We start from the raw sequence: 14,145 nt of genomic DNA on the forward strand, positions 1-14,145 counted from the left end.
CTCAATTTTGAGGGATGTTCACCAGCTGATCATATCTGGGTTTTTCCTTTCTGCTCCTTGTGCACGCACAAAACTACAAGCAGATAGCAGACCAGGGGGACAATAAAGGTTAGGTAAGCACATACGGCTGATGGCGAGAAAGACACCATGACAGCATGTAACCATCCCCATCCTGGCTCACGGTAGACACTCAGTGAGTGGCTGGATAGAAAAGCTTTGAAGGTGTTTTTTGCAACTTATGATTTCTCAGAACAAGGTGCCTCGAAGAGATTTGGGGTGTGGATATTCAAACCCAACAGGAGAAAGATGAGAAAAGGCCTCAGCTCAAGTTAAGAAGGACCCTGCACGAGTGACAGAAAACTGGTGCGAACTACGACACCCTTGCATCTTCTCTGGCCCCAGAGAATACACCAAAAGTCTCACCAAGAGTCTTAGCAGAAAGTAGTTCTCTTAGCAAAGTAATTCTCTTGGGAGTGAAGGTATAGACAAGATGCCAGACAATGAATTCTTTAGGGGTCCAGAGAAGGATGTGTCTGCTGGTTTGAGGGTCTGAATTTTATGGGGTATATGTTTTCCAATGTCAAAGCAACCTAGAACTGAGGACAGGAAAGAGACTTAGAAACACAATCCTCTGTCTGACTTAATGGAGCAATTCTTTCTACGGCATTCTTAATGGAGAACTGTCCAGTGGCCTGAGCAGAGACAGCGTGCTGCTGTTGGACAGCTCTCAGGTGGGCAGGCTCAGATGAAGACACTTGAGTGAGTCCTGATCACTACCTTGCACTAGGGATGCATGAGAGAGAAAGAGTAAGCTATCCAGATCCCGCCCCTTTATGGCAGTACCTCTGACCTCTGACCTCAGGGATTGCTTCTCTTGTCTCCCATTGGTGGATGCAGCCACTTTGCCTGCTCCCTGCCTGGTGTGTGAGACTGGTTTGTGGTGCCGCAGAGTTGAACGCAGTGGTCTGGACAGCACATCCCTGCCCAGCAGATACACTACTGTTCATTTCTAATCATCCTGACTGCTGTCAATCATCTTTTCTAATCAGGCTGGTCCCTTAGAATTCAAGATCCTTCTGCCTCTCAGCTGTCCTTCCAGTTTTGTCTTCTGCTAGCTGGTTCAGGCCTGTGCTTGAGCACAGTCACATCTGTACTGTCCTTTAATGTGGCCAGTTTGGATTATATAGAGAAATATCCAGGTATCTCCTCCTTCCCACAATATTTCTCTTCTTGCTCACCATGAATCCTCAATCTGCCTGGCATACAGAGGAACCAAATTTTGATAAATAATAAATAAAGGCACGAATAAATGAATATCAAATGTCATCTACCTACAGACTTGAGCACACCAGCCTGGAATAAACACTGCATCTCCAAACTGAAATCTATTCTTTCAATATCTCAGAGCATGACCCAGGATCAGTCATTTCTTGTCATTAGAATCATCCACCTAATCTAGCTTCATTTCACTCCCAAGGCCAGACCAGGCTGAGGAACAGCACAGGAAAGTTCTGGGTTCTCCTACCACACTTCACTGCCTTTAGACAATTCTCCTACAGACTCTGATCCCCTGACTGATGGTGTGTGAGCGCCCATCCAACACAATTAGGAAATGATTGGTAGGTATGACTAGGTGGCAGAGTACAGCTGGTGCTCACAATCCCAGTGATTATGGGTCCCCATGGAGGGAGGCAAGGGATCACAGACAATTCTCACTACTCAAGGCAACAACAGCCTTCCTGCCTCCCACCCATGGGAAGCTGTGAAGAGCTTGTGTGTGCTGGGGCAGTGTGTGTGTGTGTGTGCACGTTCATGTAACACAAGCTGCCATGCTGGGAAGCAGAGAGCAGCATGTTGTGTGCCCGTCACAGACAATGCTATCATCTCCCTTTGTTCTCATGGCCTTCCTCTCAGCCCCTCTTTGGTTCCCCCCCCCCAGCAGAAATCTTTTCCTTTCTTAATTGCTTGGAAGCAATTTTGTCCAATCCATTTTGTCCCAGTCTTTGCTTAAAAAGTCAGAATGAAGGAAAGCATGTTCTTCTAACTCTTGTGCTTTTATTCTAAAGAGAGAATGAGCCTGTCCCGGGTGCAGGTACGCCATCAACACTGAAGGAAGAAAAATGCGTCCTTCACGTCTCCTGGGATTCTAATTTCTTCTGGCTTTAAAAGAAATGAGAGTCTATCATGACATGAACTCCCATGAAAGCCCCGCAGGTAGATTGCTTCTGGGAGGGTCTTGTTTCACACCTACTAGCGCACTTGGGGAAAGCACTTTTTAAAGTTGCTTAGCCCCAGCAAGGCTAAAGTACCAAACCATATAGCACTATTGGGGGTTATTCGGACCATCCCCTTGCTCTGAGTCAGATGGGAAGGTTTCTTCGGTAAGGTTTCTCCATGACTCTTTGTTCATCACCTCACCCCAATGCCGTCATACTTTAAAAGTTCCTCGGGTATAATCCAAACTTATTTTCCTGGCGCTTATGACCCCAGTGGATATCATCAAGGAAAAAAGATCCTTCTCCACATCTGCTTGTTTACAGCCTTCTGTTGGAGCTCTCCAGGGCTGACCATTCCATTCAACGCGTGTTTCAGCCTGTGCTGCTGCTCCTCAAACTCCTTTCATCACCTGCCCATCAGCATCCACTAATCCCTTCCCGCTTCCTGCCCTGGAGCTCTCTGGAAGCCACCTCTTGCTCGACTCACTTGACACCTGCCCCGAGAAAGTAATCAGCATATTCAAAAATATCCCAGGTCTCCTCGCAAAGACAGAGCAGAATTTATAGCTCATCTGCCTAATTTCCTAATTATCCCATAAAATGAAAGTTCTGAAAGCCCAAGGCACCTTGTCTTATCTTCCACAGACAACATGCCGCAGGCACCCGCTGTGCTAGGAGACCCAGAGCACCCAAGTGAGTACTGATGCCACAGTCAGGAGGGTCACGGCCCAGGTGAGCTCTGTAGCATCCTGGAGAGCGGCTTACATCCAGTGTCAGCCCAATCTCTAATTACATATCTAAAATGCAATACACATTTGCTGAGACTGTTCTTCGGGGCTCTTCTGGCTCTTGCATCCTAACTAGTCAAAAGTTCTTCCTTTCCTTCTCAATGACGTAAACCATGTCTACGGCACACCCTCTACCAGCTCCCTCTAGTGTGTTTCCCAACCTTCCTTTCATTAGCATCACCCTTTGACCTGGAAGAGCCATTTAATCTCATTTCATCAGCAAAGCCTAATATCATACATGTATCGCATGTATGTCTTGTGTGTGTGTGTTACTAATATATACAAAGTGAGACTCACTTGCTGCCCCTGATAACCAATCTTTAGCAATATCACCCTGCTTGTAATAATGGGACTGACATTGATCCATGCACTACTTCCAGATTAGGTTATTTGCCTCCAGATCCAAGGGCCATTCATATAGCCAGAGACTCTGAAAGTAGCCATTATGTAAGCCAAAATGGGAGAGCCAGAAGTTTTCATGAAAGTAAACAGCAGCTTCTCCATTCTTCCAGGCCAAGCCAAGCCATCTCCTGCTACAGGCTCCACCCCAGTCCTAGCAGCCAGGGTAGGACTCTCACCTCTACCCACAGTTACCACTTCCAGGTGACTCCCAGCAAGAACATCGGGAATGTAGTCAACAATGGCTGGTGATATTCCAGGAACAATCAGAACCCATTCCAAGGGCCTCTGGCAGGCTCAGTGTCTGTCTCAGCTCACTGACATCAGCTCCCCCTCCCGGCAGACAGCTCCCCTTCACCTTACCTTGGCACGCTGGCCAAATACGTCACAAGTTTCCGTAGGTCTTCCTGTCTTATTCTGTCATGATTGCTTCGGGCAGGGAAGGTCAGGATGGGTCCACCTCGCTTGTCACGCCCGCCTGGAGGGAATGAGAGTAGGTAGTTTAAGAAAAGCATTGGGAAGGTCAACTACAGATGAAAAATAGTGTTACTTAGTGTCAAAAGAAGAGACAGCAAGTGCTTGAGAAACTGGCCACTGCTTTTCAGCTGGTGGGAGCTACATGCAGGTAAGGTGTATGACTTTGGGCGAGTCTCTTTAGAGTTCTGCTGCCTTGTCTAGAGACTCTAAAATGTGATAGTAGGCACACTGCAGAGTTACTGCAAAGACTTCCCAAATAGCAGAGGGCACACTGAAAAGAAGTGCCCTCGGCACATGTGAGATGATAAGAAGATGGTTGTAGCTGTTCTTGTTGAGAAAACAAGCTGGGCAAAAGTGCTTTGCCTTGGAAATTTAACCTCCAGTCACTTCTCTGTGAACACCAGGGGTGTGCGATTATTCTCCAGGAGCTGATGACATGAGAGGCCTCAGAACATCCCTCAGGACGGCATTGCCAGACTCGGTAAGATAACACTGAGGGTTCTCTATGCAGCCCAGAGGCCAGCTCAACCCACTGGCTGCCTGAGGTGCCACACATCCCATCTGATGAAGAAGCACATGAATCTCATGAGAAGCATGTACACTTAGGGTCTTACTAAAAACCACATGGAAAACAAATAGCTGGGAGGAGCAACCCAGAATGATGACCACTGTTTTTACTAGGACAGGATTCAAGGTGGCTGTGGTTATGTCCTCTGTTTTCCCCACGTTCTCTCTGCTCTTATTGTATAATGTTTGAATTCATTCATTAACAGACACTAAAATTGCAAAGCAGACCAAGTTTCTCAGGGTGTTGGATGGAGTTGAAGCTGAAGGGTTGTGACTACGTAGCACACTGTAGCACACTGACTCTCTACCAACCAAAGGCCACCCACCCATCTCTGTATCAAGATCACGGTGCTCACCAGCATCTCAAGAAGTCACTGACATATCCACAGTGAACACGGAAAGGGGATTTAATGGGAGAAAGATAGGGATGCACAGCCATAGTACCATAGCAACCTAGGGATGCACAGCCATAGTACCATAGCAACCTAGGGATGCACAGCCATAGTACCATAGCAACCTAGGGATGCACAGCCATAGTACCATAGCAATCTAGGGATGCACAGCCATAGTACCATAGCAACCTAGGGATGCACAGCCATAGTACCATAGCAACCTAGGGATGCACAGCCATAGTACCATAGCAACCCTAGAAAGAAGCTCACTATCTCCACATGACTGAGCAGTCCAGGCCCCACCCACGTGTGAGCTCAGGTGGAATGCTTCCTTCTGATAACAGAGCACACAGGTGTTGTGTGTGTGTGTCGGGGGGGGGGGGAAGGCTTGGTAAATAGTGACTCCAGACTACCACAAAGGAAAAGGAGGCTGCAGAGGAAGGACACCAGGTAGGTGACTCCATGAACAAAGTGCCTACTGCACACAGGTGAGGATGTAAGTTTAGATTCCCCAGCACCCACATAAAATATGGACATGATGGTGTGCATCTATGACCCCTGCATTTGGGAGACAGAGAAAGGGAGAGCCTCAGAGCTTGATGGCCAGCTAATGTAGCCAATCAGTGAGCTAGTTGAGATAAAAGCCCATGGCTCAAAAAACGAGGTAGACACACTCAGTGGGCTGCCGGCAAGAGAGGATTAAGCAAAATCAAGTCACTGAGCATGGTTAGCATCCAGTTCTCTCTCCACCCCAGCAAGGTGGATTTGTGCAGATACAGAGTTGAGCCCCAGGCTTCCCAACTCCAGACTTTTCATATTCTCAGTCCTAGCTCTCTGCACTTCATCTCATCTTCCTTGGAAGAGAGAGGTCCTTATTTTCCAACTGTGATCTACATGCCACATGAAGAAAGGAAACAGAGGGGTTAAACAGACAGGTTCTCAGAAGCTAGAAGGCTCTGAGACATCCTTCTCTGCTAGCCTTGATCTGAGCACCCTAAGCATTCTTGGAGGTAGGTGTGTGTATGTGCACACACACACACACACACGCACACACATGCCTGAGTGTCTGTCTGTCTGTGTGTCTGTCACAACTGCTAACTTTCTCCATGACCTTCCACAGATACCATATAAGTAGGGCTATGGGACCATGGGAGCAGAGACTTGAAAGGGCAGAGGGTGAGCAGTGGCGTGGAGGGTTGGTTGATAAAAGTTACGGAATCGCACCCAGCTGGAGGTAAGGTTCTGAGAAGGTAGGGAGCCTCCAAAGGTCGGAAATAGCCTCTTTTCATCTCCAAAGGTGTCTCTTTTGTGTGGATCAAGAGGTCAGAAAAGGAGGCAGAATCAAACTTGTCTTCTTCAGAATGGAAAAAAAAGCAAGAATAATGAGGAAGAGGAAGTATAGAGGAAGAGCAGCATTATGCTGGAAAGCTGGGGGCAATGGATGGAACAAGGCCTCACAGTGGGTACAAGATGAAGGACCTAGCACTCAGGTGACAGAGCGTGCCAGTCCCTCTAAGGCAAGCTGCAGAACCCAGGAGGGAGAAGAAAATAAATTCATGGAGAAGGACAGGTAAGCCTGCCTCAGAGCAAAAGAAGAGACCAACACAACCTTTCAAGGTCAAGGTAGGCTTTAGCTAATGAGGACAAGGGCATAGAAGCATGGCCAGTAGAAAGCATCCCATAGGAATGGATACGACAGAGCTTTAAAGATAGATGCTGAGAGACAGCATCTGCTCTGGGCCCCATTCTGTGATGGCAGAATAGAACTGTCGAAGACTGTGCATGAGGAGGAGCTGGTGAGGCTGAGAATTGCTCTCCTGCATCAGGTGATTCCAGAGAAGACGGATCCCCTGCCATCTATCCTCTGTCAACCAATAGGAGTGAACAGAAAGGGCCAAAGGCAGGAGAACAAGACTACAGATGATACAGCAGAGGTCAAAATCATGGCTAACCACAGTAGAAACAAGATTAGACTCTGGTGTCCAGGCTGAGCATCCATTAAGGTGGACCACTGATAACCAAGATGGATACTGACATTAGAAGATCAGCAGAGATGAAGCATGAAGCAACAAGGCTAAAGTTGCTGTGCACAGGAGAGAGGAAACACAGACACATTTAAAGCATCACGGATGCATGATCTTTAATAAAACCATTGACTTGTGCAACAAGTTCTTGCCCTTTGCCTACCTGTGCAAGGCTTTGGTAGAAGGAGCTACAGAATAAGGAGGATGCAGAGAATGGGAGGGGGCTGCGTATTTTAGAAATGTCAGTGGCTCTCCTTCTGTGCAGACAGGAAAGCAGAGCTGGGGAAGGAGGAAGGCCCAGAGTGAGAGATGTTGATGTTTCATTGACTGAAGTAGGGAGGACTCACACTCTCAGGAGGCAGCAGGCTCCAGTTAGGATAGCAGATGGAAGGAGCGTGGGAGGGAGGCACATCTCAGGAAGCTTACCAAAAGTCGGATCCACATAACAATAGCTCTGCACCACGATTTTAATGGATTCACACAAGGTTTTTTTCCAAAGGGAATGAGGTTATTTTGTAGTTGGAAATGCCATGTTAGACTAGATAAAGTTGGTTATTGTAGGATTTTACAGAGCCTTAAAATGTTAATGTGCTTTGATGGATGGTCCAAGTCGAGGGTGGGAGGGAGGATTTTAATATCCAGCAAGCCCCAAACTTCTTTCCTCATTTGCAAAGATCATCTTATGGAACATACTTTGAAAACCTGGGGCCCAGAGTACAAAAGGTTGTCCCTGGTAGCATGGAGCATCACCAGAAGGTGGCCAAAGGCAGGGTGTAAGCAAGTGACAATCCTAGGGATGCGGTAGGTCCCTCACAGGAGGGCTGGGCAGAAAGAAGGGATGGAGGTGCTGTGAGTGGGAGACCAGAACCCCACAGCTGTGAGCCATGGAGCAGGATGGGTCAGCTAGGACAACAGAGACACACCAAGGGACAGAAAAAGCCACTGTCACACACACCCACATGCCTGCATACACAAGTGGTTGGGCTGTCCTGGACTCGTCCAGATGTCCATTGTCATGGTAACGTGCTTTGTTTTACCTGGTCAAAGCTGAGATGCTGGCAGAGGAGGGCGGGCACAGCAAATGGTCTGCTTCTCTGCCTACGGTGCTCCTGGCTTTGCTCTCAGAAGGAAATGTGACTGCATTATTTAACTTAGGATTTCTCTGCTTGGTTCTGTTTTTGTGTTATGTTTCCTGACTCAGCGTGTATAGAATATGGGAAATCAGTTTTTGTTTTCCTTATTAGGTGCAGTCAGTCATTATCTCCCAACCACCTCCAGTGCCCTTCTCAGGCACAGAGGGCAATGGTCCCTAAGCTCCGAAGCTTCTGATCAGGCAAGCATAGATGAGTCAGGCTTGGCTCATTCAGGAACACAGCAGCGAGTGGCTCAGTGCCAGTCCCTACCTGCTTCATCCCTGCCTGCCTTCCTGGCAAACTACTCCATGAGTTCAATAAGGACAACTCCCCCTCTTAGTGGGATTTCCCAGGCATGGTTGGCCCCATTCACATCCAACTGACCTACACAGGAAAACCAAGCCACTAACAGTGACACAAGTGCCCCCATGTCGGAACATACTATGTCTGTCTTCGTAGTTCCTGAATGGATGCTGAACAAGATGGTGTCAGAGGAGAGGCTAGGTCTGAAAGAGCCTCTGGAGGAGGGGAAGCAGGAGAGGAGAAGAGAGGCTCAAGCTGGCAGGGATGGGAAAGCCTGAGAAGGAAAACATCTGGCATGAGATAACAGGGGCATCAGCAGGACACCCAAGTGATAACAAGGACGCCATCTTAACAAAGGGCCATAAAACAGAAGCAAGTGGGTTGTAAACCTGTACTAGGAATGGAGACTGTGGGGTCCAAGGCAAATTGATGCACAGAGACCACCCAGGGCTTCCACACAGGGTCTTGCCACAATTCAGTAGGCACTCTAAATCCTAGTTTACTTTGTCACATACATGCCTCTATGCTGGAATCACACCACAGGATCCTCTCAAAGGCTGTTCTACTAGGCCTCTACACCTTTAATGATGAGGGCTCACTACTTAACACAAATAGGCCAAGGCAGCTTAAACAACTGTGAGAAAATACCAGTCCACCCACTGCCACAGAATGCACAGTGTCTTACAAAGACTCCTGTGCACCTAGCACATGCCTGCCTCCCCCACTGCTACAGATCACATACAGCATCTTACAAGGGCTCCTGTGTACTTAGCACATGCCTGCCTCCCCACCCATACCACACTGACTTGCTGGCCTCCCTTCTCTGGTAAGGTAGAGACAGCTATGGTTTCCCTTCCCACAGAGGACCTTCCCTCCTCTCCTTTTCTTCTGCTGCACATCAGCAGAGCCAGCAGTGCCTATGGAGTGAGTTACTATACTGTGGAAGCAAGCTCCCTCATGGCCCGTGGCTCCAAGGACCATCATTCAGACAAAAAAAGCTACCCAGAGACAAAGGCTCTATCAACAAGGTATACGCCAGGGTTACTCTCTGTACAGCTCCCACTGTCAGCACCCAGCCCAGGCTCAGGATCTGCCAAGTTCTGACCAAGAAGGAATCCAATTCAGCCACCAAATTTGTAATATCATGGGAAACATACATTCTACCTAGTAGAACATACATGGCTAGGTCCAAGTAGACTGTTTACAAGAAACAGTAGTTGACCTGAAGGCTGGAGATTGCTAATACCCAAATTAGATGTCTTGCTAAGAAAAGAAATGAGAAACCAAAAACAAACAAACCAAAAATAAAAAAGCCAACAACCATAACAAACCAAACAACAACAACAAACCCCTCCTGTTTGTGACCCACTAAGAAACAACATGAAGCCCTAGGGAACACCTGGGATGGATACGCTCTTCCTACTGGAACCTCTCACAGAGACCCACCAGCCCTGGCCAAGAGAGCAGATCAGGCTGCAGTGTTGTGAGGTGTGTGGTGGACCTGCCTGTTGTTGCAAGTGTCCTCCAGACTCTCCAGGTGATGTCAGGGCCCCCTTTCCTCTGCCTGTCACTAGAGGGAGGAAGCAGCCATGAAAGCCTAACTGCTAATGTGTCTCCTCTTATAGGACAGTGAGTGATCACACACGCACATGCACGTGCGCGCACACACACACACACGCACACACACCCACACACACACCCACACACACACACACACATCTTCTTAAGGTCTACTATAAAGAAGCATTACTCACCAGACACAAAGGCCACTTTCTCCTTTAGGATAGGAAGGACATCAGAGGCTTTCAAACCATCATTCCGAAAAGATCCTGTGGGACAACAAAATGGAAAGAGAGTAAAGATGTCAGCTACATATCAGCTAGGATACAAGGTCCCACCCTCAGCCTCCCAGACCCATCAACTTGGCTTGTGCAGGTCTGCAGCCCAGCCCAACACAGGGAGAGTCCCCACTGTGATGGGGTTAAAGCCTTCTTCTCTTCTCTTGGTCCTTGTCAAGAGAGGAAAGTTCAAGTCACTCCCACTGAGTACAAAACCCAGTGTCTCAGGGACAACACAGGCAGCCCTGTGGCTGAGGAGCAACTTGCAAATAGCAAGATGTTTTAAAGCACATTTATACCTGGAGTGCCTAGCAGAGTGTCACGCAGAGATAGCATGGAGTATGTACTGGTGAGTTAGTTCAGATATTAAAGTAGTTTACAGAACCCTGAATGACATCTTCTTAAACGGTTAGATTTCATTTTACAAATGGGAAAATAACCAAAAATCTGTTAGCCAGAAGCCAAGTTGATGATGATAGCCCATACACGCCTGCGCTCTAACGTTACCACCAGTCCTCAATCTTCTTTTTTTTTTTAAATATGTTTTCTTTTTTCTTTTTTTTATTACATCTTTTCCTCAATTACATTTCTAATGCTATCCCAAAAGTCCTCCATACCCTCCCCCCTACTTCCCTACCCACCCATTCCCATTTTTTTGGCCCTGGCGTTCCCCTGTACTGGGGCATATAAAGTTTGCATGTCCAATGGGCCTCTCTTTCCAGTGATGGCCGACTAGGGTCAAGAGCTCCGGGCTACTGGTTAGTTCATAATGTTGTTCCACCCATAGGGTTATGGATCCCTTCAGCTCCTTCGGTACTTTCTCCAGCTCCTCCATTGCGGGCCCTGTGATCCACTCACTAGCTGACTGTGAGGTAACACAATCACAAAGGAACTCACACAATATGTACTCACTGATAAGTGGATATTAGCCCAAAACTTAGGATACCCAAGATATAAGATACAGTTTGCTAAACACATGAAACTCAAGAAGAATGAAGACTGAAGTGTGGACACTATGCCCCTCCTTAGAATTGGGAACAGAACACCCATAGAAGGAGTTACAGAGACAAAGTTTGGAGCTGTGACGAAAGGATGGACCATCTAGAGACTGCCATATCCAGAGATCCATCCCATGATCAGCTTCCAAACGCTGACACCATTGCATACACTAGCAAGATTTTGCTGAAAAGTCCTCAATCTTCTAAGAAAGTGCACTTCCTCTGTCTGGTTGTTTAAGTCTTGCTTCCCGGTTGTAAAGGACTTTCTTGGGTCTAGACAAATTCCTATTAGAGGGGTGGAGGCAGACGCCAGAGCTCCCCAGAACTGGCAAAGGAAGATTCATCTAGAGAAACTCTAGTCCCAGAAGCAAAGGCCAACCCAGCCTAGTATGTGGAACATGGGAAGGGAGGACTGGCTTCCAAGCATACACAAAGCCTCAGGCTAGACCACTGTAACCCTGGCAGTTATCTCCAGTGCATTACAGAACTCTGAAAGGGAACCACCCACACTCATACCCTTGGAGCTTTAATTGGGCTCTCTTTTGTGTATTACCATTAAGACATCACAAAGTGGCTCTCATAAAGCAAGCAGTGCTATCATCTCAGTACAGTAGGGCCAGGAACCACAGATGTACCCACATGCTGTGAGGCCAGGTCTGAAATCTACAAAGAAGAGTCGCATGTTGGTTAGGCTAGTCTCTATCTCTCAGTCTCTCAACATCATGTGGATTATACCAACAGTCCAGGAATTAGCTCACTGGCCCAGGAAAAGGGAAATTTCATACCCTGTGCACATCCAACCAAGGAAGAGAAAGAGATGTGTTACCAAATGCCAGGACCCAAGGTCAGCGATCATAATCCAACCCCAATCAAATTTCCAGTGTCTGACTATTTCATTTCTTTCTTCTCTTTTATGTTCCCCTGATGTAGTGAAGCTTTTATTCAGCAATTATGTCTCTTCAGAAGCTGACACACAGTGCATGGTGTGGAGTCGTAGCTACAGGCTCACTCAGCTGCAGTGAGGAAGAAACAAAGACAAGAAAGAATCTGCCTTCAAAGACACCGCCTTGTTTTCTAGCTCTGTCTTTAGTTCCTTCAGATAGGCATGCTCAAACCCCATCTCCCACACCAAAGACTACTACATCTCACGAAAGAGACTAATTAGCGACAATTACTACAAAATTCACAAGTAGTTCCTATTACTTGCTTTGCTTTGTTTTCTTCCACACAAGGAACCATTTTTAGCTTCTCAACCATCTTTAACTCTTGAACTGTTTGTGGGAAATGACATTAAAGTATCAAAACAGCTTGTTTTTACAAGTGAAATACACTGTTCTCAGTTTTTAAATATTCTGCTTGCATCAGCATGCACACTTAATTTCTATGGAAAAACTAATATAAAAAATAAATTCTATCCGACTTTTCCCAGATTATTTACAAGTTCAAAGTAAGCCAGGCCTGGTGGCCCATAAACCCGGCTATTCAAGAAGTCAAAGCAGAAGGGTTGCAAGTTCAAAGCCAGCCTTGGCAACTTAGTAAAGGGATTGAGTATGTTATGTCCAACCCATTTTTATCTGCAGAGAGGGAGGCCCTAGTCTCATCTTTCCTTAGCTCTTCCTTCTCAGGACCCGGAGGATGGCTACCAAGTCCTCCATGGAGCTAGTAATCATGGGCTCTAGTAGATGTCAGTCTTGAGCTGCCCTCTTTCTAAGGTTCTCAGACTTCCACTTCCTTGGTCCAAGGCCTCCCAGTCAGTTCTGATGAGTGCTGGGCTGTATGGCTGACTGTGTGCCCACCACAAGAACTCCCAAAGTACCAAGATTTACTAAATCCATTCCTAGGAAGTAATCATTCCCAACAGTAGCAACAAGATTTTTCACATTATAAAAGCATTTGCTTGGGGGTTTTTCAGAATAAAAGTTCCCTTCGTGGTTTAAATTAGTTTTTCATTTGCCAAAAAAATTGAATTACAAATAACTTTTCAACAATACATGTATTATGTAAAGCCAAGTAGAGCTAAACTAATTAGCCTAGGGGCTCAGAAATTGGTGACCTTGCATATAAAACTTATTTGCACTGGCTGAGGAGCCTATGGATCAATCCCCCCAGGGACCTTGTGAAACCAGCTGTTAGAATATATAATAAAGGGTAAGGGAAGTTCATTGACCGCTAACTCAAACAGAACCAATGAAATTAGAACATGTTTTCACTACCAGGTACACATCCTGGTAGACTCCTGGTCAATAAATATTTGATGATAGAATAAATGACTAAGTGCAAGTTAGCCCTTCCTAAAATGAGCTACACGAGGCAGGTGGCATCACCTGTAATATCTACTAGTGGTCCTGGTAGATGACCTCCAAGGTGTCTCTCAGCTCTGATGCCCTGAGCCTAAATTCGTTCTCCATACGTATCAACACAATCTTATACTTCACAATCCTCTATTAGATCAACATGTTTTGAAAGGATGCATTGGAAGCAAATTCATCATTCAGTCTCTGTGTGCTTTGTAAAAACTAGAACACCTCCCCTGGCTTCCCGGCCATTTCTTCTTGGGATCAGGACTGGGAATTTTGCAGGTAGACCAGTTGCCAAAATGGAAGAAAAAGGACAGAACTTCTATTAAGTACACACTCATGCCTTGCAGGAAGCAGTTTGCACAGCTACTGCTCTTTCGGACACAAAGTGTATCCAATAGCATTATTGGGCTGTGAACACTAGACCAATGGCAGGCTGGCCTTTTCCTTAAGACAAGCCTGCTGAAACAGTAGATGTCTCACTACCTGTACAGAAGGCCTGAGAAGAAATGAAAGCCCCTAACTCCTCCTTTGCCCTACAAGGGAAAACAAAACAAGTCAGCAGGAACCCTATGGACCTGACCCAATGTGGGTGTTGTGCTTTCTCTTAAGGACAAAGGCATGCTTGGCTAGCTTTCAGTGCTAAGCCCACTACATTCATGTCCTGCTGCTGTCAGAATTACAAGCCTGCTGTTCTGTTAATTAGCAAAGTT

At 46.7% G+C, this 14,145-nt stretch overlaps 1 protein-coding gene across 26 annotated transcripts in view; it reads right to left on the bottom strand.

The window, feature by feature from the left end:
• Window positions 1-14,145, bottom strand: part of Kalrn (kalirin RhoGEF kinase) — a 603,829-nt gene that overhangs the window by 407,966 nt on the left and 181,718 nt on the right. For all 26 annotated transcript variants that reach the window (XM_085832156.1, XM_029470420.2, XM_029470426.2 and 23 more), the window contains exons 2-3: window positions 10,054-10,128; window positions 3,767-3,881 (exon numbers count right to left, since the gene is read on the bottom strand). In XM_085832156.1, the coding sequence (XP_085688282.1) occupies window positions 3,767-3,881; window positions 10,054-10,128 (190 nt within the window). The remainder of the gene's footprint in view (window positions 1-3,766; window positions 3,882-10,053; window positions 10,129-14,145) is intronic.

This window comes from Mus caroli, unplaced genomic scaffold, assembly GCF_978045245.1.
Source record: "Mus caroli unplaced genomic scaffold, Mus_caroli_1 scaffold_17, whole genome shotgun sequence".
Taxonomy (NCBI): domain Eukaryota; kingdom Metazoa; phylum Chordata; class Mammalia; order Rodentia; family Muridae; genus Mus; species Mus caroli.